Raw genomic sequence first — 23,199 nt, 5'->3', positions numbered from 1 at the left:
GTTATTGATTGATTGATTGATTGATTGATTGATTGATTGATTGATTGATTGGATTTGTATGCCACCCCTCTCCGGAGACTCGGGGCGGCTAACAGCAATAATAACACAGCATATAATAATAATCCAATACTAAAAACAATTAAAAACCCATTATAATAAAAACCAAACAGACATACAGACATACCATGCATAAAATCGTAAAGGCCCAGGGGGAAAGGGTATCTCAATTCCCCCATGCCTGGCGGCAGAGGTGGGTTTTAAGTAGCTTATGAAAGGCAAGGAGGGTGGGGGCAATTCTAATCTCTGGGGGGAGTTGGTTCCAGAGGGTCAGGGCCGCCACAGAGAAGGCTCTTCCCCTGAGTCTCGCCAAGCGGCATTGTTTAGTTGACGGGACCTGGAGAAGACCCACTCTGTGGGACCTAACCGGTCACTGGGATTCGTGCGGCAGAAGGCGGTCCCGGAGATAATCTGGTCCAGTGCCATGAAGGGCTTTATAGGTCATAACTAACACTTTGAATTGTGACCGGAAACTGATCGGCAACCAATGCAGACTGCGGAGTGTTGGTGTAACATGGGCATATTTAAAGGAGCCCATGATTGCTCTCGCAGCTGCATTCTGCACGACCTGAAGTTTCCAAACACTTTTCAAAGGTAGCCCCATGTAGAGAGCATTACAATAGTCGAACCTCGAGGTGATGAGGGCATGAGTGACTGTGAGCAATGACTCCCGGTCCAAATAGGAGTTTGGCTTGTTTTGATTTGGTTTGGATTTGCTATCTCTTTAAAATCTAGACAAAACTAATTAAAATGCTTTGGATAGTAAATAATCTCAATACAAGAAAGGATTTTAAGTCATAAAGTAAAAGTTTCCCATGTTTATTTATTATTAAATTTGTATGCCGCCCCTCTCCGTAGACTCGGGGCGGCTTCCTATGATTGCATTTGTATTTATATGAACTTCATGTTTTTATATTTACTCATTTCCTGATTTGATTTTTTTTTAAAGATATGGACAGAAAGGCAAAGCCATCAGAATAGAGAAAGTTGTCTACACAGGGAGAGAAGGCAGAAGTGCTAAAGGCTGCCCTATAGCTAAATGGGTAAGAATAATCCCTACAACCTTATAATGGATGTTCTTCATCTGTATAGATATAATTAGTGCATATTGTGGAAAATAAATTTATTCAGATTTTTTAACTGGGAATATATTTTAAATAAAATATGACAGATTAATAACTGTTTTTTTCTTAGAAATTTTATAGAAAATGTATACCAGGTTGAAATTATTGTCTTACGTATGTGGACCTGTAATCTCACTGTGTTATTTCTTTTTAAATGAATGCTAGGTTTATTCTGTCTTGCATTTCCAAATCTGTTATTAAAATTTGAAACTCACAGCTCGCAGAACTGAAGTTGGAATGAAGTTCCACAGTTCATGAACTTTTAATAACACTATTTAGAATAGAATAGAATTATTATTATTTATTATTATTATTATTTATTGGATTTGTGTGCCACCCCTCTCCGTAGACTTGGGGCAGCTAACAACAATGATAAAAACAGCATGTAACAATCCAATAATAAAACAACTAAAAACCCTTATTATAAAACCAAACATACACACAAACATACAATGCATAACTTGTAATGGCCTAGGGGAAAGGAATATCTCAACTCCCCCATGCCTGGCAGCATAAGTGAGTCTTGAGTAGTTTACAAAAGACAGGGAGGGTGGGGGAAGTTCTAATCTCCGGGGGGAGTTGGTTCCAGAGGGCCAGGGCCGCCACAGAGAAGGCTCTTCCCCTGGGGCCCGCCAGATGACATTGTTTAGTCAATGGGATCCGGAGAAGGCCAACTCTGTGGGACGTTATCGGTCGCTGGGATTCAAATAGAATAGAATAGAATAGAATTATTTATTGGCCAAATGTCATTGGACACACAAGGAATTTGTCATTGGTGCATATGCTCTCAGTGTACATAAAAGAAAAGATACATTTGTCAGTCATGAGATACAACACTTAATGATTGTCATAGGCTGCAAATAAGCAATCAGGAAGCAATTGATATTAATATAATACAAGCGACATATTAATCAATCTAGTCTCATAGTAGCTCTTTCAAGTTATAGGCATATTCTTATCCGGTCCTGCTTTGAAAATGTCAAACAAGGAAAGAAACTGCAAGCTGAACCAGACAAGTATGGTATGCAAAAGATATGCAGAAATCTGGCTTACCAGAACCAAAAGCATAATGTGGCCCACTAACCTGAAATTCCATATTTTTTTACAGGAAAAATATTTTTTGTATATTTTCAGGTGATTCGTCGAAATGGAACTGAAGAAAAACTTCTTTGCTTGGTGCGAGAACGTGCAGGCCACCACTGTGAAACAGCTGTGATAGTTGTGCTTATCTTGGTGTGGGAAGGAATACCCCAGAGCCTAGCAGACAAGCTGTACTCTGAATTGTCTGACACTTTAATGAAGTACGGCACACTCACAAACCGGCGGTGTGCCCTCAATGAAGAGTAAGTTAAGTATGTACTTCCTTTCCATCCAGGAAATAAAATTTTCCTATAGTTTAAATATATACAACATAGATCGTAATAAACATAGTTTCCCTGTTCTAGCATACAATAAATATGTTCAAACCTCAACTCCTAATATTCCCAAATAGGTATGTCCTGGTTAATGACATAATTTTAATATATTTAAATAGCATTTTTCTTCAGATTATCTCTCTGTGTATCCGGTAATGAGGCACAATACTACACTTTCAAAGGCATCATCATCATCTCTTTGTAGTAATAGTAGTAGTTAATAGTAGTGGTAGTTTTATAAACCAAAATTGCTGTGATGAGACAATAAAAATATCCCATGAACTGATTTGATGGTATTAAAATTTGTATGTATTAGGTTGGAACCGATACAAGTCCGCGAGTTCCTGGCCAAACACCAGGTGCCAACGCTGCCCCCCCCCCCCCAATAGTCTTGACGTTGCCCCAGCAGACTTCTTTTTGTTCCCTTGGATTAAGGCAGCCCTGGAAGGAACCTGTTTTTGTCCATAGAAGAGATCCAATCAGCCGTGACAAAGACCTAGCGAGAGATCCCTGAAGACTCCTTCCAGGGCGCGTATTGGTCATGGCAGAGTCGCTGGAAAAAATGTGTAGAGTCCCAAGGACAGTACTTTGAAGAATTTTAATTGTTTGTGCAAATCTATTCAATAAATTACTTTTTTAAAAAAATAATCGCATTGCTTTTGGAACACACCCTGTAGGAACTAAAGTTTCTATTCTGGCACCTTGGAACATATTTTTACAATCCAATCAATCAGGCACTTACAGTGGGGGTGTTCCTCCGGCCTTCCTGCCAATCAGCTTAAAGCTCCATTGGCAGAATTAGCGCTAGACTTATGATTGGGGGTCACCCCAACATGAGGAACTGTATTAAGGGATTGCGACATTAGAAAGGTTGAGAACCACTGCATTAGGGCAAAAAGAATGATTGATGCAGAGTTACCAAGATAGCTTCCATGACTGAGGTGGAAGTGAATCTGTGCCTCACCATGCCTAACCCAGCCTGTTCACCACTATACTACACTGGCTCTTATTTAATTTAAAGCAGCTACATTTCCATAGCAATCAGAGGTAATATATGATGATGAAAGTGTTTTAAAATAGCTATTGGCAGAATACTGATAACCCTTGCTATTTTTTTTTCCTTAGACGAACCTGTGCATGCCAAGGTCTAGATCCTGAGACTTGTGGTGCTTCTTTTTCTTTCGGTTGTTCATGGAGTATGTACTATAACGGTTGCAAATTTGCCAGAAGCAAGATCCCAAGAAAATTTAAACTATTAGGCGATGATCCAAAAGAGGTAGGGTTGTCCTTCAATTAGAGGGAGAGAGAGAGTTATAGTGATGAGATTCATTACAAATAGACTGGCACTGTCAACTTGTTTTATTTAGTTTAGATACTTGGCTACAACTCTGCATTTTTTGTTCTTTTTATTTGTAAGTTTTAAACATTGCTCTTTTATATAAAGAATTCCAAGAACTGAAACAATACATAACTTGGATCAGTTTGTTTTAATATGGAATCACATTATTTACAGTTCAAATAAATCGAATTGGCTGAATTGGTTGACTGATTTTAACATATTGGGGTTTTAGTTTGCAATTCTTAATTTATTAGATTTGTTGTGCATTGTTTATATTGTATTTTGTGAGCCGCCCCGAGTCTTCGGAGAAGGGCGGCATACAAACCTAATTTATTTATTTATTTATTTATTATTTAGATTTGTATGCCGCCCCTCTCCGCAGACTCGGGGCGGCTCACAGCAGGATACAACAATTCATGACAAATCTAAATATAATTTAAAATATTTTTTTAAAAACCCATTTACTAAGCAAACATACACACAAACATACCATGCATAAATTGTACATGCCCGGGGGAGGTGATTCAGTTCCCCCATGCCTGACGACAAAGGTGGGTTTTAAGGAGTTTACGAAAGGCAGGGAGAGTAGGGGCAGTTCTAATCTCTGGGGGGAGTTGGTTCCAGAGAGTCGGGGCCGCCACAGAGAAGGCTCTCCCCCTGGGGCCCGCCAACTGACATTGTTTAGTTGACGGGACCCAGAGAAGGCCCACTCTGTGGGACCTAATCGGTCGCTGGGATTCGTGCGGCAGAAGGTGGTCTCGGAGATATTCTGGTCCAGTGCCATGAAGGGCTTTAAAGGTCATAACCAACACTTTGAAAAATGAATGAATGAATGAATGAATGAATGAATACATACATACATACATACATACATACAACATACATACATACATACATACATTCATACATACATACATACAACATACATACATACATACATACATACATACATTCATACATTCATACATACATACATACATACATACATACATACATACATACATACATACATATCCATTTCCAGTGTAGTTTTTTTTCAGTTTTTCTATTCCTGATAGATGCTGGTTCATATCTTGCTTAAATACCACTAGTGGATATCTCATTATTTCCCAAATCAATCTGTCATATTGTTGAACATTTCTTCTAATTTTAAATCAATTTTTATTCCCTGATTCTATTGCTTTTTGGAACAACAGAGGACAACAGCAGCCTTTATTATCTACACAAAAGTCCTTCAGATATTTGAAAACAGCTGTCATTTTTCCCCATGCTCTTCTTGGGAAATAGTTTTATAATTTATTGACTCACAATACACTGAATGACATAACCATAAGTGTTTTCAGAATTAGAGCTAAAAGTAGTAATGAAATTGTTAATGAATGAAGCTGTTAATGAGGGAAGTTCTTTTTAAAACAAAATAGGAAGAAAAGCTAGAATCCAATCTGCAAACTTTATCAACTTTGATGGCGCCCACTTATAAGAAATTGGCACCTGATGCATATAACAACCAGGTGAGTAAACAAAAAGAGAAATGTTTGATAATAATACTAAAATTCATTGCTTTATTTTTACCAATGTATAAGTCTCCCAAGACTTTGAAAGAAACTTCTGCACTTAGAAAGTAGAATTAATTTATGAAGCTATATACAGTGATACCTTGTCTTACAAACTTAATTGGTTCCGGGACGAGGTTCTTAAGGTGAAAAGTTTGTAAGACGAAACAATGTTTCCCATAGGAATCAATGAAAAAGTGATTAATGCATGCAAGCCCAAAATTCACCCCTTTTGCCAGCCAAAGCACCCATTTTTGCACTGCTGGGATTCCCCTGAGGCTCCCCTCCATGGGAAACCCCACCTCCGGACTTCTGCGTTTTTGCAATGCTGCAGGGGAATCCCAGCAGGGAGATTCCGTTGCCAGAGAAGTGCCCGTTTTTGCGCTGCTGGATTCCCCTGTAGCATCACAAAAACACGGAAGTCCAGAGGTGGGGTTTCCCATGGAGGGGAGCCTCAGGGGAATCCCAGCAGTGCAAAAACGGGCGCTTTGCTGGCAACGGAAGTCCAGAGGTGGGGCATCCCAGCGGCGGCCGTGGGTTTGTAAGGTGAAAATAGTTTGTAAGAAGAGGCAAAAAAATCTTAAACCCCGGGTTTGTATCTCAAAAAGTTTGTATGATGAGGCATTTGTAAGATGAGGTATCACTGTACTGTATTTATTATTTTACATTTTAATGAAAAAATTAGAAATCAACAATTAACTGGTTTTGTTTCCAGCCACTATGGTGTCTCTGAAAAATGCACGATTATGTCAGAAAGGTAAAAATTATGTTTCTTTTAAGCTTTTATGATGGAATCCAGATTGATGAACCATGGCTTGTTAAAGAAACACAGTAGCATGTTGTATATACAATAAAACCAATATTTTCAAGTCATAAGGACTGGGTTTATACCAAAACTAAGTAAATATTGTCTTAGCTGATATATAAGCCCAAACCTCCAGGATGATAAAATTGGAAATATCCATACATGCAACACTATGATTCTATGATTTAGCACCTAGTATCAAATTGGTACTACAAGATTGGTTTTCTATCAAAGGAACATTGGATTGGTCTTCCTTGGTGCATAACAATCGAAGTGTGAAGACCTTCCACAGTTCTGAACTGAATGGAGAATTTGAAACAGAACTTTTGTAAGATGGACAGGGCAAGTAACAGGATATGCACCATCACGTTATAATCAAAGCTCTTCTCCTTAATAACATTATTTCATTTTGGCATCAATGTGATTAGAAATGAATGAAATATACATATTGCTCTACTTCTGTTGCTGAAGGCATTTCAAATTGAGCCTTTCAGGCATATATAGGCAAGGCCACAAGCTAAACATATTGTATAGAATAGAATAGAATTTTTTATTGGCCAAGTGTGATTGGACACACAAGGAATTTGTCTTGGTGCATATGCTCTCGGCGTACATAAAATAAAATATACATTTGTCAAGAATCATGTGATACAACACTTAATGATTGTCATAGGGGTCAAATAAGCAATGAAGAAGCAATATTAATAAAAATCTTAGGATATAAGCAACAAGTTATACAGTCAAGTTATACAGTCAACATGGGAGGAAGTGGGTGATAGGAATGATGAGAAAAACTAGTAGAATAGAAGTGCAGATTTAGTAGAAAGTCTGACAGTGTTGAGGGAATTATTTGTTTAGTAGAGTGATGGCGTTAGGAAAAAAACTGTTCTTGTGTCTAGTTGTCTTGGTGTGCAGTGCTCTGTAGCGACGTTTTGAGGGTAGGAGTTGAAACAATTTGTGTCCAGGATGTGAGGGGTCAGTAAATATTTCCCGCACAGTTAGTTTCTGACAACTTTGAGTCTTGCAAATACAGTAGTACTTAAGAACGCCTCTACTTAAGGACTTTTCTAGATAAGAACCGGGTGTTCAAGATTTTTTTGCCTCTTCTCAAGAATCATGTTCTACTTAAGAACCTGAGCCTTGAAAAATTTCCCAGGAAATTTGAGAGCGGCACGAAGGCCCGGCCAGTTTCCTGCCATTCCCCCTTTAATCCCAGCCATCTTGGCTTTTCTGGGCTGCCAGAGGAGCCTTTCGGTGGCACTTAAGGAGGCTTTGGCGGCCCAAAGCAAATGAAGCATTTTCCTTTCTCTGGGTGCTTGGAGAGAGAATAAACCACTTCATTGTGGTGACTCCCTCGCGCTGCCTCCCATACACCTGGCGCGAGGTTGCCTCTGGGTGTGGAAAGGCAAAAGGGGGCGCTTTGCCCCGGGGCTGGATCAACTGTGCTTCAGCCAAACCAAGGAGTCACCACAGTGAAGGAAAGGCGCCGGCTACACAGCAAGTAAGCGAGAGGAGAGGGGAGCCCTTCAGCATGGGAAGGAACAGGTAGCAGGTAGCAGCATCAGCTGCCTTTTGGTCAAAGGAGCGGGAGGTTCCCCCCTCTTGCCCGCCTAGGTCTCTCTCTCTGGCGCAGTGTATGGGAGGCAGCCTCGAGCTGGGTGTATAGGAGGCACGTGCTCCTCGCCAGCTCAGCGTCCCTCTTTTTTTTCTCTCTTAAAGTTTCGGATTTTTTTGATTCACCTCACCTCCTTCCTTCGGCAGCGACTGTCCTCCTCCTCTTCCTCCTCCTCCTCCCACCCAAATTTCGAGCTTTTATTTCTTTCCTAATGGGTTTACACACATTATTTGCTTATGGGGAAAATTGCTTCTACTTACAAACTTTTCTACTTAAGAACCTGGTCACGGAACAAATTAAGTTCTTAAGTAGAGGTACCACTATATGTTGAAACTGGATTTCATATGAGATTTTGCCTCCCACGCATGTATGTGCCCGCGGTTGGAGACATGGAGATGCATGCGCATCTCCATTTTTCCAACTGGGACTGCGCACCGAACCATCCATGCAGCAGCCCCCTACTGACACCTACCAAACCACGCTGTTGTGGTTGGCTCTGGCCCAGCTCCTGCCCCAAGGAATGTGGAGGTGGATGCAGGGGAAACATGAACATGTCATAGGCCTGTTTTATTGCCAACAGAGTCAGGTAGTTCAGTTTCCTCGGACAAAGAAGAAGGTGGGGGTGACTTGGAAAAGGGGGGGCTTGGCACACAGCCCAGGAAGCTAATCACCATTATCTTCAGTTGATTCGGATGAGGAAGTCTTGGACCCACGCATGCGCAGAATTATGCATAGAAGAGACCAATTGGGGACATATTACAGGAGATAAGAGAGGCCACCTGTGTTTGGGTGGGGCTCCAGTAATTAGAGCTGCTGATATAAATAGCAGCGTGTGGGTTTGGCCGTTGTGAAAGATTATCTGATCATTGTTCTTCAGAACTCTGCCTTGCTGTTTCCTGACTTTGCTTGTTGATTTTTCATGACTTTGAAACCAAAGCAGAGCAAAGTGTGTGTGTTTCACTTCATGGAAGAAGGAGGGCTGTGACGTTTCTTCACAGCTGCTAGCTAAGTACTTAAGGACTGATTAAGGGGATTGTACAGCCTACAAGGTTGTTTTGGGACGAGTGCTCTTTGCAATACAAAAAGGGTGCTTTGTTTCTTTTGAATTTTTGTGATAAAGAACATTGTTTTGAATTTTCAAATTTGTGTGTGTCTGAAATTTGTACCCTTGAATTTTTGGGAGACTCTTACCATAGAGCCAGGCAGAACACACGCCCACAGAACCGGTAGTAAAAAAAAATGAATTTCACCCCTGGTCTGAAGTTACCCTTGGAGTTAATCTATTTAAATATATTTGTGTCTAGATTGAATATGAACACAGAGCTCCGGAATGTCGCCTGGGTTTAAAAGAAGGTCGTCCATTCTCAGGGGTCACTGCCTGCCTGGATTTTTGTGCTCATGCTCACAGAGACCTACACAATATGCAGAATGGTAGCACATTGGTAAGTCAGTGATTCACCAAGCCATTGCTTGTGCACAACAAATGTCTTGCATTAAGTTATTTACTTTTCATAATCTCTATTTCTATTAAACTGGCACGCGATAGCGACCAAGGAAAATTGTGAAATATTTGCTTTGGCGGCCCAAAGCAAACGAAGCATTTGCCTTTCTCTGGGTGCTTGGAGAGTAAGTCAGTAAGATGCAAAGCCTCTAGGCCTGTGATGGCGAACCTATGGCACGGGTGCCACAGGTGGCACGCAGAGCCATATCTGATGGCACGCGAGCTATTGCCATAGCTCAGCTCCAACATGCATGTGTGTGTCAGCCAGCTGATTTTTGGCTCTCACGGAGGTTCTGGGAGGACGTTTTTGGCTTCCAGAGAGCTTCCAGGGTTATCGGGGAGCCTTAGGAGCCTGGGGACGGTGTAACATGAGCCTACTGGGCCCACCAGAAGTTGGGAAACTGTCCATTTCTGGCCTCCAGAGGGCCTCCGGGGGTTGGGAGAGCTGTTTTTGCCCTCCCTAGGCATTGAATTATGAGTGTGGGCACTCGCTCATGTGCGATAGCGAGCGCCCATGCTCTTTCGGCCCCCGAGGAAAAAAAGGTTCACCATCACTGCACTAGGCTTTTAATTTTTTAAAAAAATGACATTCTCAAGGTTAATTCTTAAATTTCTTGCTCCTGTTTGCCTTCTTGTTATTTTTTTTTTAGTACAGTGAAACAAAGTAATGCTTAGAAACTTTAAAATGTATCAATTTGATTGGCTTGCATACAGTAGTACCTCTAGATATGAGCTGCTCCACATGCGAGTATTCCAAGTTACGAGCCACGACGTGAGCAAAATTTCTGTTCAATCCCCAAGCTCAAATTCGGGATAGCTTCCACTAGGTGGCGCAAGAATCTCCTTGCTTCCGGTTATCTCGGCACGAAACCAAAGTCTGAAGGCATTCGTTCGAGATGCGAGTTGATCGACTTACGAGCTCGGGTCTGGAACGAATTAAACTCGTATGTCGAGGTACCACTGTATTGCAGAATCTGTTTCAGAAATGTAAGTCTCAATGTATTCATTAGAGTCCACCGAAATTCTGCTCTAAAGTTACTGCATTTTCTTCCAGACTTACAAGGGATTTAAGCCCCTTGAAAGAAGTTCAATGTACTCATAAAGAATATGTTCTCTACAGTCATGTATCCACCTCATTTCTCATACATCCCCTTGGAGATACTGCGTGATGTAGCACTTAAGGCATCAGATTAGAAACGGGGAGAATGTGAGTTGTAGTTTCTCCTTAGGCACAAAGCAGTGGCAAACCCGGATAAGACGGAGTGGCTGTGGGGTTTGCCTCCCAAGGACAATTCCATCTGTCCTTCCATTACCCTGGGGGGGGATTATTGACCCCCTCGGAGAGAGTCCTCAACTTGGGTGTCCTCCTCGATCCACAGCTCACATTAGAGAACCATCTTTCAGCTGTGGCGAGGGGGGCGTTTGCCCAGGTTCGCCTGGTGCACCAGTTGCGGCCCTATCTGGACCGGGACTCACTGCTCACAGTCACTCATGCCCTCATCACCTTGAGGTTCGACTACTGTAATGCTCTCTACATGGGGCTACCTTTGAAAAGTGTTCGGAAACTTCAGATCGTGCAGAATGCAGCTGCGAGAGCAGTCATGGGCTTACCCAGGTATGCCCATGTTTCACCATCACTCCGCAGTCTGCATTGGTTGCCGATCAACTTCCGGTCACAATTCAAAGTGTTGGTTATGACCTTTAAAGCCCTTCATGGCACTGGACCAGAATATCTCCGAGACCGCCTGCTGCCGCACGAATCCCAGCGACCGATTAGGTCCCACAGAGTGGGCCTCCTCCGGGTCCCGTCAACTAAACAATGTCGGTTGGCGGGCCCCAGGGGAAGAGCCTTCTCTGTGGCGGCCCCGACCCTCTGGAACCAACTCACCCTGGAGATTAGAACTGCCCCTACCCTCCTTGCCTTTTGTAAGCTCCTTAAGACCCGCCTTTGTCATCAGGCATGGGAGAACTGAGACATCTCCCCCGGGCATATACAATTTATGAATGGTATGTTTGTATGTATGTGTGTTTAGAAAATGGGGTCTTTTAAATATTTTTAAATAGTAATTTAGATTTGTTGTAAATTGTTTTCACTTTGTTGTGAGCCGCCCCGAGTCTGCGGAGAGGGGCAGCATACAAATCTAAATAATAAAAATAAATAACAATAAAATTAAAAAAACCCATTTCTTTAAAAAAATGTTTAAAAAACTTTAGGAACTTATCCAGGCAATCTCCAAGATACATGCTGGAATGGAAAAAAAAATAACCTGTTTTATCTGTTATCTTTCTTTCTCCTTTTTTCTTCAACTTTGCCATGCATAATCCTTTTTTGCTCATTCATCATCTATTTATATCTCATGCCTAGAATTTGTGACTTTCTGTTTGCTGATGGTTGACTCAAGGGAAAATTCAAGATATATTTTCTCCAGAGTTGATTTGTTCTTCTTACAATTTATTGTATTCTTAGTAAGTATTCCAAATCCATAATCCAAAGGATCTTTCTTGCTGTTTCTTACTGTTCATCACACATTATATTAGACCATTCCTGTAGTTGTTCTGATCTTTGTTCTCATACAGTCTTATCCTTAATGACCGTGTCTAAATTTGTAATTGCCTTCCTCCATAGGATTAATATCCTCTTTACTTCTTCACTGCACTCTGCATCTTTATCTATTCTTGAAACCAAGAAACAAAACTATCTACCATCTTCACTTCTTCACCATCAACTGTAAGTTCACTTAGTATTCCGGTTAACGCTATTTTTGCTTTCCTAATATTTAACATTCACTCAGATATTTCGTTTTTTACTTTTTCTTTCGTAATGGACTCTTCTCCATCTTTCTTACTTGGGCTGATAAAGTTCTATCATCTACATATCTCAAGTAGTTCATTTTTTATCACCAATTTTTATTCCAACAGATATATCTTCTCATTTTTCCCCCCGCACCTTTCTTTGGTCCTAACTTTTCCAGCAATCATTCTTTCCCACTTCTCTTCTACTCTATTCATCTTCTGATATATGAAGTATATATCATACTTTCTTTTCCTAAAGTCATTCTACTTTCACTTTAGTTTTGCTTTAGTTTCTTCCATACCTATTTGCCCCATGATCTATTTGTATTCTTGACATATGGTTCATGTCACATTTAGAACCTTTTATCAGTTTTATTATATCCTTGTCTCACTCAATTTTTTTATATCATAAACAATAATCTCAATGACCGTTTTATATTTACATTCATTTCTCTACAATATCTTTAAAAGCTCATACACATCAAATAGTTACTCTTGAGTCCATATTTTCTCTATACTTTTTTATACTATCCATTTATTCCTCATCAATTTCTTCTGGATTTGGTTTGTCCAAAATGTTGCTTTTTTTTTAACAAAACCCATCAATCTATAGATTAAAATTTCCATATGAACAATAGTCTATATGAATTACATTTTGATACAAATCTTTGTTCTTTCATTCAGGGGTGAAATTTAATTTTTTTCCCCTACAGGTTCTGTGGGTGAGGTTTGATGGGCATGACAGGGGAAGGATACTGTAAAATCTCTATTCCCACCCCATTCTGGTACCAGCCAGAGGTGGTACTTGCTGATTCTACTCAAAATTTCCGCTATCAGTTCTCCAGAACCTGTCAGAACCTGCTGAATTTTACCCCTGTTTTTATTCCTGGTTAAGCCTAGGCTTCCTTTGTCTCCATATATCAACTTTGATCCCCAAAATCAAACTTTCTTCTTTCAGATCAATGACATCATCCCTCTTTTTCACAGCTTTATAGATATGCAATATAACTATTATATTATTATTATTATTATTTATTGGATTTGTATACCGCCCCTCTCCGCAGACTCGGGGCGGCTAACAACAGTGGTAAAACAACGTGAACAATCCAATTAATAAAAACAACTGAAAAACTCTTATTATAAAAAACCAAACATACTATGCATAACTTGTAATAGCCTAGGGGGAAAGGATAACTTAACTCCTCCATGCCTGGCAACAAAGGTGGGTCTTAAGTAATTTGCAAAAGACAAGATGGGTGGGGGCCATTCTAATCTCTGGGGGAAGTTGGTTCCAGAGGGCCGGGGCCGCCACAGAGAAGGCTCTTCCCCTGGGGCCCGACAAACGACATTGTTTGGTCGACAGGACCCGGAGAAGGCCAACTTATTGGCCGCTGGGATTCATGCAGTAGAAGGCGGTTCCGGATGTATTCTGGCCCAATGCCATGGAGGGCTTTAAAGGTCATTACCAACACTTTGAATTGTGCTATGCCATAGTTATTATTTGTTGAGATAATAGATTCTCCATTATTTTAATCATATCTATTTCTTGTACAACATTCTCTATTAATGGTAACAGACACAATTAACCAGTTTTGACCAATATGCCATTAGTACAACTGAAACCCAAGCTTCCTCATCCTTTTACACGCAAACTACAGTCTCTAATAAGCCAGCATATTATCATTTATTTATTTATTTATTAGATTTGTATGCCACCCCTCTCCATAGATTCGGGGCAGCTAACAACAATAATAAGACAATATAAACAAATCTAATATTTAAGTTTAAGTTAAATTAAGAAACCCTAATTTGAGAAACCAATCATACACATAGACATACCAAGCATAAATTTTATAAGCCTAGGGGGAAGGGAATATCTCAATATCATATTCATTGTATCAGCCCTGAGTTTTCGGAGAGGGGGCAGCATACAAGTCTAATAAATTATTATTAATTATTATTATTATTAACACATTTTGTATTTGATCCAGAATTTTTAGTGCCTTCTATCATTGTGTTTGTACTAAACACAAATTTAATTAAATATTCTGATAAAGAGTTTCACATTTCTAAAATATCCAATTAGATACGGTTAATTTCCACTTTGTCAAATTCTGCAAGGTTTCCTCTTTTTCTATTACTTTTGTTACATGTGTATGTGTCATTCTAAAAAGAGGAACTCAGTACCAGCCCTTGAGATAAACAGACTTCCTTGGTATGACCATGTTGTCATTTCTAAACCTATTTTTGAAACTTCATTCTTTCCATTAAGGAATTCTTCTGATATGATGATTTCAGTAGACGGTATCCAAATTTCTCCATATATTTTTCTCGAAAACCATAAAGAATTTTGCCATTTTCTTCTTTCAGCTTTGTCTTATGTTCCTTCTCTCAGGGAGAAGGAGGGAGTTGGTTCCAGAGGGCCGGGGCCGCCACAGAGAAGGCTCTTCTCCTGGGTCCCGCCAAATGACATTTTTAGTTGACGGGACCCGGAGAAGGCCAACTCTGTGGGACCTAACCGGTCACTGGGATTCGTGCGGCAGAAGAATATTTGTGGTTAAAAATAATCCATGTTTAATTTAGCTTGACAAGCTGCCTCTCAGGAAAAGTTAGCAGTGTGTAACTTTGATGTCACAACCATACTTGTTTGTAGGCCAAGTTCAACCTTGCGTCATTTGTCGGTTCAAATGTGTCGTCCATGATCCATCATATTATTTTAACAGGTCTGCACGCTCACCCGAGAAGACAACCGTGAAATTGGCCAAACACCAGAAGACGAACAATTGCACGTGCTACCCCTGTATAAAATATCCAATGTGGATGAGTTCGGAAGCAAAGAAGGCCAGGAAGAAAAAAAACGAAACGGTAGCATCCAGGTGCTTAGTTCTTTTCGACGGAAAGTCAGGATGCTGGCTGAACCTGTGAAAACCTGTCGGCAAAAAAAGCTTGAAGCCAGGAAAGAGAAGCTGGCCTCCATGGAGAATGGACCCAACAAACACGAGAGAGAGAAATCAACCGCAGCACGTCAAAAGCAGGTCAATGCGGAAGCATCGACTCATAGCAAGCAATTAGCAGGTATGTTTTTAGTAGGCATTATCTGTGATTTCACCTCTGTCACATGCACCATGTGGGCTATTTGTACTTCGAGCATGAGAAATATGAGACAGGATCCCGTTGAAATAAAAAAACCCTTCCCTGGTGCAGAGCTGAAGGGATTGGATACTGTAGCCTATAGGATAATTCTCTGCCTTACAAGGCAAAGGTTGCAGGTTCAAGTCCCAGTGGGTATGGCTAGCTGATGAGGCCAAAATAAGGCCGAAAAAGATCTATCCTAGTCTCCCTTAATTTTCAAATTCAGCAAAAAAACATGTGACATATATATATATATATATATATATATGTTAAAATGTTTTCAGCTGGAATTTTAAAATTAAGGGAGACTAGGATGGTCCCATTTCGGCCTTATTAGGCCTCATCAGCTAGCCACACCCCTTTCTTTTACTGGGATTCGATCTGGTGAACTCTGCATTGTAAAGCAGAGAACTAGCAGTTAGAGCTATTTGATCTGAATCCTTCCAGCTCTGTACCAGGGAGGGGCTATATGTTTTTCTTATGTCGGATCACCCTGGTATATTTAAGGAACGTCACAGCTCCTTTTTGCCTCTAGGCCCAACCCAGGACCACTACAAGGCAGTTAATATATTTATAGCCGACAACTATATTCTGTATGTGTTAAAATGTTTTCAGCTGGAATTTTAAAATTAAGGGAGACTAGGATGGTCCCATTTCGGCCTTATTAGGCCTCATCAGCTAGCCACACCCCTTTCTTTTACTGGGATTCGATCTGGTGAACTCTGCATTGTAAAGCAGAGAACTAGCAGTTAGAGCTATTTGATCTGAATCCTTCCAGCTCTGTACCAGGGAGGGGCTATATGTTTTTCTTATGTCGGATCACCCTGGTATATTTAAGGAACGTCACAGCTCCTTTTTGCCTCTAGGCCCAACCCAGGACCACTACAAGGCAGTTAATATATTTATAGCCGACAACTATATTCTGTATGTGTTAAAATGTTTTCAGCTGGAATTTTAAAATTAAGGGAGACTAGGATGGTCCCATTTCGGCCTTATTAGGCCTCATCAGCTAGCCACACCCCTTTCTTTTACTGGGATTCGATCTGGTGAACTCTGCATTGTAAAGCAGAGAACTAGCAGTTAGAGCTATTTGATCTGAATCCTTCCAGCTCTGTACCAGGGAGGGGCTATATGTTTTTCTTATGTCGGATCACCCTGGTATATTTAAGGAACGTCACAGCTCCTTTTTGCCTCTAGGCCCAACCCAGGACCACTACAAGGCAGTTAATATATTTATAGCCGACAACTATATTCTGTATGTGTTAAAATGTTTTCAGCTGGAATTTTAAAATTAAGGGAGACTAGGATGGTCCCATTTCGGCCTTATTAGGCCTCATCAGCTAGCCACACCCCTTTCTTTTACTGGGATTCGATCTGGTGAACTCTGCATTGTAAAGCAGAGAACTAGCAGTTAGAGCTATTTGATCTGAATCCTTCCAGCTCTGTACCAGGGAGGGGCTATATGTTTTTCTTATGTCGGATCACCCTGGTATATTTAAGGAACGTCACAGCTCCTTTTTGCCTCTAGGCCCAACCCAGGACCACTACAAGGCAGTTAATATATTTATAGCCGACAACTATATTCTGTATGTGTTAAAATGTTTTCAGCTGGAATTTTAAAATTAAGGGAGACTAGGATGGTCCCATTTCGGCCTTATTAGGCCTCATCAGCTAGCCACACCCCTTTCTTTTACTGGGATTCGATCTGGTGAACTCTGCATTGTAAAGCAGAGAACTAGCAGTTAGAGCTATTTGATCTGAATCCTTCCAGCTCTGTACCAGGGAGGGGCTATATGTTTTTCTTATGTCGGATCACCCTGGTATATTTAAGGAACGTCACAGCTCCTTTTTGCCTCTAGGCCCAACCCAGGACCACTACAAGGCAGTTAATATATTTATAGCCGACAACTATATTCTGTATGTGTTAAAATGTTTTCAGCTGGAATTTTAAAATTAAGGGAGACTAGGATGGTCCCATTTTAAAATTGGGTGATCCGACATAAGAAAAACATATAGCCCCTCCCTGGTACAGAGCTGGAAGGATTCAGATCAAATAGCTCTAACTGCTAGTTCTCTGCTTTACAATGCAGAGTTCACCAGATCGAATCCCAGTAAAAGAAAGGGGTGTGGCTAGCTGATGAGGCCTAATAAGGCCGAAATGGGACCATCCTAGTCTCCCTTAATTTTAAAATTCCAGCTGAAAACATTTTAACACATACAGAATATAGTTGTCGGCTATAAATATATTAACTGCCTTGTAGTGGTCCTGGGTTGGGCCTAGAGGCAAAAAGGAGCTGTGACGTTCCTTAAATATACCAGGGTGATCCGACATAAGAAAAACATATAGCCCCTCCCTGGTACAGAGCTGGAAGGATTCAGATCAAATAGCTCTAACTGCTAGTTCTCTGCTTTACAATGCAGAGTTCACCAGATCGAATCCCAGTAAAAGAAAGGGGTGTGGCTAGCTGATGAGGCCTAATAAGGCCGAAATGGGACCATCCTAGTCTCCCTTAATTTTAAAATTCCAGCTGAAAACATTTTAACACATACAGAATATAGTTGTCGGCTATAAATATATTAACTGCCTTGTAGTGGTCCTGGGTTGGGCCTAGAGGCAAAAAGGAGCTGTGACGTTCCTTAAATATACCAGGGTGATCCGACATAAGAAAAACATATAGCCCCTCCCTGGTACAGAGCTGGAAGGATTCAGATCAAATAGCTCTAACTGCTAGTTCTCTGCTTTACAATGCAGAGTTCACCAGATCGAATCCCAGTAAAAGAAAGGGGTGTGGCTAGCTGATGAGGCCTAATAAGGCCGAAATGGGACCATCCTAGTCTCCCTTAATTTTAAAATTCCAGCTGAAAACATTTTAACACATACAGAATATAGTTGTCGGCTATAAATATATTAACTGCCTTGTAGTGGTCCTGGGTTGGGCCTAGAGGCAAAAAGGAGCTGTGACGTTCCTTAAATATACCAGGGTGATCCGACATAAGAAAAACATATAGCCCCTCCCTGGTACAGAGCTGGAAGGATTCAGATCAAATAGCTCTAACTGCTAGTTCTCTGCTTTACAATGCAGAGTTCACCAGATCGAATCCCAGTAAAAGAAAGGGGTGTGGCTAGCTGATGAGGCCTAATAAGGCCGAAATGGGACCATCCTAGTCTCCCTTAATTTTAAAATTCCAGCTGAAAACATTTTAACACATACAGAATATAGTTGTCGGCTATAAATATATTAACTGCCTTGTAGTGGTCCTGGGTTGGGCCTAGAGGCAAAAAGGAGCTGTGACGTTCCTTAAATATACCAGGGTGATCCGACATAAGAAAAACATATAGCCCCTCCCTGGTACAGAGCTGGAAGGATTCAGATCAAATAGCTCTAACTGCTAGTTCTCTGCTTTACAATGCAGAGTTCACCAGATCGAATCCCAGTAAAAGAAAGGGGTGTGGCTAGCTGATGAGGCCTAATAAGGCCGAAATGGGACCATCCTAGTCTCCCTTAATTTTAAAATTCCAGCTGAAAACATTTTAACACATACAGAATATAGTTGTCGGCTATAAATATATTAACTGCCTTGTAGTGGTCCTGGGTTGGGCCTAGAGGCAAAAAGGAGCTGTGACGTTCCTTAAATATACCAGGGTGATCCGACATAAGAAAAACATATAGCCCCTCCCTGGTACAGAGCTGGAAGGATTCAGATCAAATAGCTCTAACTGCTAGTTCTCTGCTTTACAATGCAGAGTTCACCAGATCGAATCCCAGTAAAAGAAAGGGGTGTGGCTAGCTGATGAGGCCTAATAAGGCCGAAATGGGACCATCCTAGTCTCCCTTAATTTTAAAATTCCAGCTGAAAACATTTTAACACATACAGAATATAGTTGTCGGCTATAAATATATTAACTGCCTTGTAGTGGTCCTGGGTTGGGCCTAGAGGCAAAAAGGAGCTGTGACGTTCCTTAAATATACCAGGGTGATCCGACATAAGAAAAACATATATATATATATATATATATATATATATATATATATATATATATATATATTTGTTTTCGTAGATTTTCATGGGTACAGGTATGACGGTCTTGGTATATTCGGGTTTCTTCCCATGTAGGATCCTACACGGGAAGAAACCCGAATATACCAAGACCGTCATATATATTTCATGTTTTTGCTGAATTTTTAAAATTAAGGGAGATTAGGATAGCACTATTTCGGCCTCATCAGCTAGCCATACCCTTACTGGGATTTGATCCGGCATCTTCTGCCTTGTAAGGCAGAGACTTAACCTCTAGGCCACCAGTTCTGATCCCTTCAGCTTTGTACCAGGGGAGGGGCTATATGTTCTTTCTGTTGGATCACCCTGGAATATACCAGGGTGATCCAACAGAAAGAATATATATTGGCATTTTTGGTTCCAGTGGACTCATCTAGGTGAATCCATGAAGTCAGTTCTTCTCTTAGCAAAATAATGCCTACATTTCAGGCTTGGCCTGATTCATCAAGGCTATTTTTATTTTCAGAGAGGAAAGATTTATTTATTATTTTATTATTTATTTATTTATTTATTTATTTATTTATTTATTTATTTATTTATTATTTAGATTTGTATGCCGCCCCTCTCCGAAGACTCGGGGCGGCTCACAACAGAATAGAACAAATCATAAATAATCAGAAAACTTTAAAATTTATACAAGCTTTAAAAGAACCCCATAAACTAACAGACGCACACACAAACATACCATGCATAAATTAAACTTGCCCGGGGGAGGTGTTTCAGTTCCCCCATGCCTGACGGCAGAGGTGGGTTTTAAGGAGTTTACGGAAGGCTGGGAGAGTAGGGGCAGTTCTAATCTCTGGGGGGAGTTGGTTCCAGAGAGTCGGTGCCGCCACAGAGAAGGCTCTTCCCCTGGGGCCCGCCAACCGACATTGTTTAGTTGACGGGACCCGGAGAAGGCCCACTCTGTGGGACCTAATTGGTCGCTGGGATTCGTGCGGCAGTAGGCGGTCTCGGAGATATTCTGGTCCAGTGCCATGAAGGGCTTTAAAGGTCATAACCAACACTTTGAATTGTGACCGGAAATTGATCGGCAGCCAATGCAGACTGTGGAGTGATGGTGAAACATGGGCATACCTAGGTAAGCCCATGACTGCTCTCGCAGCTGCATTCTGCACGATCTGAAGTTTCCGAACACTTTTCAAAGGTAGCCCCATGTAGAGAGCATTACAGTAGTCGAACCTCGAGGTGATGAGGGCATGAGTGACTGTGAGCAATGAGTCCCGGTCCAGTTACATTCATATCTTTCTTTCTTTCTTTCTTTCTTTCTTTCTTTCTTTCTTTCTTTCTTTCTTTCTTCCTTTCTTTCTTTCTTTCTTTCTTTCTTTCTTTTGTTCGTTCGTTCGTTAGTCAGTCCAATACACAATGAGGGTTTTAGTGGGTATATATCTATATACACATAGTAAAATACATGATTAAGGTTATAGAGGAGATACTCATAGTAAAATATATCTAAGAAATAATAGAAAAGAAGGTATAGTAATAGAACATATCAATGAAAGAATAGAAGAAGAGATATAGGAATAGAAGAAAGGTACAGGAGATATAGGAGAGCAATAGGACAGGGGACGGAAGGCACTCTAGTGCACTTGTACTCGCCCCTTACTGACCTCTTAGGAATCTGGATAGGTCAACTTAGATAATCTAAGGGCAAAGTGTTGGGGGTTTGGGGATGACACTATGGAGTCCGGTAATGAGTTCCACGCTTCCACAACTCGGTTACTGAAGTCATATTTTTTACAGTCAAGTTTGCAGCGGTTAATATTAAGTTTAAATCTGTTGTGTGCTCTTGTGTTGTTGTGGTTGAAGCTGAAGTAATTTTCCATATTTGGGAATTATGCCACAAAGGATATTTGTGGCAAAATTCAATTGTACAAACCTCTTTCATGAAAACTATATTGGGCAACATCTTTCCATAATTGAATTAATTCTATACAAATGATTTTTTTAAAAAAACCAATCAACCTTAAAGCTCTTTCCTTCTCTTTCTTACGGACAGATCTTCTACATCTTTCAGGACCAGCTGTTTCACAACAGCAGCTTTACCAACATCCATGCCAGGCTCTTCCTTCTAAACCTCAGTCAAACCATGGCAATTTATACTCTGCTTCTGATCCTACCAATCTCTATATGAGTCTGTCTAACCCAGCTAATCCGTATTCAAACTCTACACTTCCTTCCAATCCTTATGGAGGATCCAGTCCAATGAATATGTACCAAACTTCGTCACAACCTACAGGGACTTATTTGAATTCTTCCAGCCTCCTAAATCCCTACTCTATCCATTTAGGTCAAAATAACCAGTATCCTCATTATCCATGCAACGGAAGCTTATCCATAGACAATTGTTCTTATTACAATTCCTATTCTGCTCAGACTCAGCATATGGACTTGTTTAGGTATCAGAGCCAAGATTCTCTGCCTAAGCTAAGTCTACCTCCAATACATACGTTGTATCAGCATAGGATTGCAAATAATCAGAACTTTGGGCACGGGTACTTGAATTATGGAAACCAAAATGTGCCAGTAGATGCTTTCAACCAATGCACCTTTAGACCAAATGTCCACCATGCAGGTTCTTTCCCATCTTACGCCCAGCACGAGACGGATCACTCTTTTATGGACATCACCTCCAGGTTGAAATCTAATCTAAATAATCCAGGGGTGGACTTCATGAATAAGAATGGTGATCATCTATATCCCACAGCACATCTTGCCCACGATTATCACAACATGTTCAACGGCTCTTCTCATTCACTCCATCTCCAGAACAAGAATAGTCAGGCGGCTAACGGGCTGTCAAACCTCTTTCCAGATTTTAACCATCATAGAACAGCTTCTGAAGTAGATGCAAATAAAACAGAGGGGCTCAATGCAGAGGAACCTGTTGATGTCTGGTCAGACAATGAGCAGAGTTTTCTGGACTCAGAAATAGGTGGTGTTGCAGTGGCCCCGTCCCATGGGTCAATCCTCATCGAGTGTGCTAAACGTGAGCTCCACGCCACGACCCCCGTTGAAAAACCCTAACAGGAATCACCCTACGAGGATATCGCTTGTCTTCTACCAACACAAAAGTATGAACGAGCCAAAGCACGGCCTGGCTTTGTGGGAGGCAAAAATGGCAGAGAAGGCAAGGGAAAAAGAGGAGGACTGCGAGAGGTACGGTCCAGATTACGTGCCTCAGAAAGTACATGGCAAAAAGGTCAAACGAGAGCCTGCTGAATTAAACGAGAACCTGGAGCCAACCTATTTTAGATTTATCAGGTCCCTTGCACAAAGGACGATGTCTCTTACCACGAATTCCACAGTAACCACATCTCCGTACGCCTTTACGCGGGTTACAGGGCCTTATAACAGATATATATAAAAGTCACCATTGTTTATTACCTCGTCCTTTTAAAAAAAAATTAGTAATTATTCCCTTTAGATTCAATAGAGTCAGAGCAAGATGCAGTATTTTTCTTTGTTTGCACTTGTCATTGAGGAAACCTTCTCCACCCCAGCAAAATAAGCAATTTTACCATCACACATATTTTTGGAGAGCTGTCACACAATTCGAAACCAAAACCAAAGTATCCTATGCAAAATTAAGAAGACATAACCACCAACTAGGACTGAGATACTGCTATTACTACTGGTATAAAGAATGACCATGATTTTAAAAATGTACAACTCTAACCATTTTGCCCCAGAACAGATGAAGCAAGAGAGTGTTTTGGCTTTTTATGTGGAAAACTCTCTAGTATTTCTTCTGCAGAAAATAGAAGATTCTGCTAGGTGCTCAACTGATGGTATATTGAAATGCT

At 40.8% G+C, this 23,199-nt stretch overlaps 1 protein-coding gene across 1 annotated transcript in view; it reads left to right on the top strand.

Moving 5' to 3' along the window:
* Positions 1-22,840, top strand: part of TET2 (tet methylcytosine dioxygenase 2) — an 80,539-nt gene extending 57,699 nt beyond the window's left edge. The window contains 8 exon segments of the mRNA XM_070757911.1: positions 1,007-1,100; positions 2,316-2,524; positions 3,722-3,872; positions 5,357-5,446; positions 9,213-9,350; positions 14,926-15,277; positions 21,393-22,402; positions 22,404-22,840. Coding sequence (XP_070614012.1) covers positions 1,007-1,100; positions 2,316-2,524; positions 3,722-3,872; positions 5,357-5,446; positions 9,213-9,350; positions 14,926-15,277; positions 21,393-22,402; positions 22,404-22,760 — 2,401 coding nt within the window. The 3' untranslated portion in view covers positions 22,761-22,840.
* The last annotated feature ends 359 nt before the right edge of the window (positions 22,841-23,199 follow it).

The sequence above is a fragment of the Erythrolamprus reginae genome, chromosome 7 (assembly GCF_031021105.1).
Source record: "Erythrolamprus reginae isolate rEryReg1 chromosome 7, rEryReg1.hap1, whole genome shotgun sequence".
NCBI lineage: Eukaryota > Metazoa > Chordata > Lepidosauria > Squamata > Dipsadidae > Erythrolamprus > Erythrolamprus reginae.
Note: the sequence above shows the minus strand (reverse complement) of the source record. Positions and strands in the feature narration are given on the sequence as shown.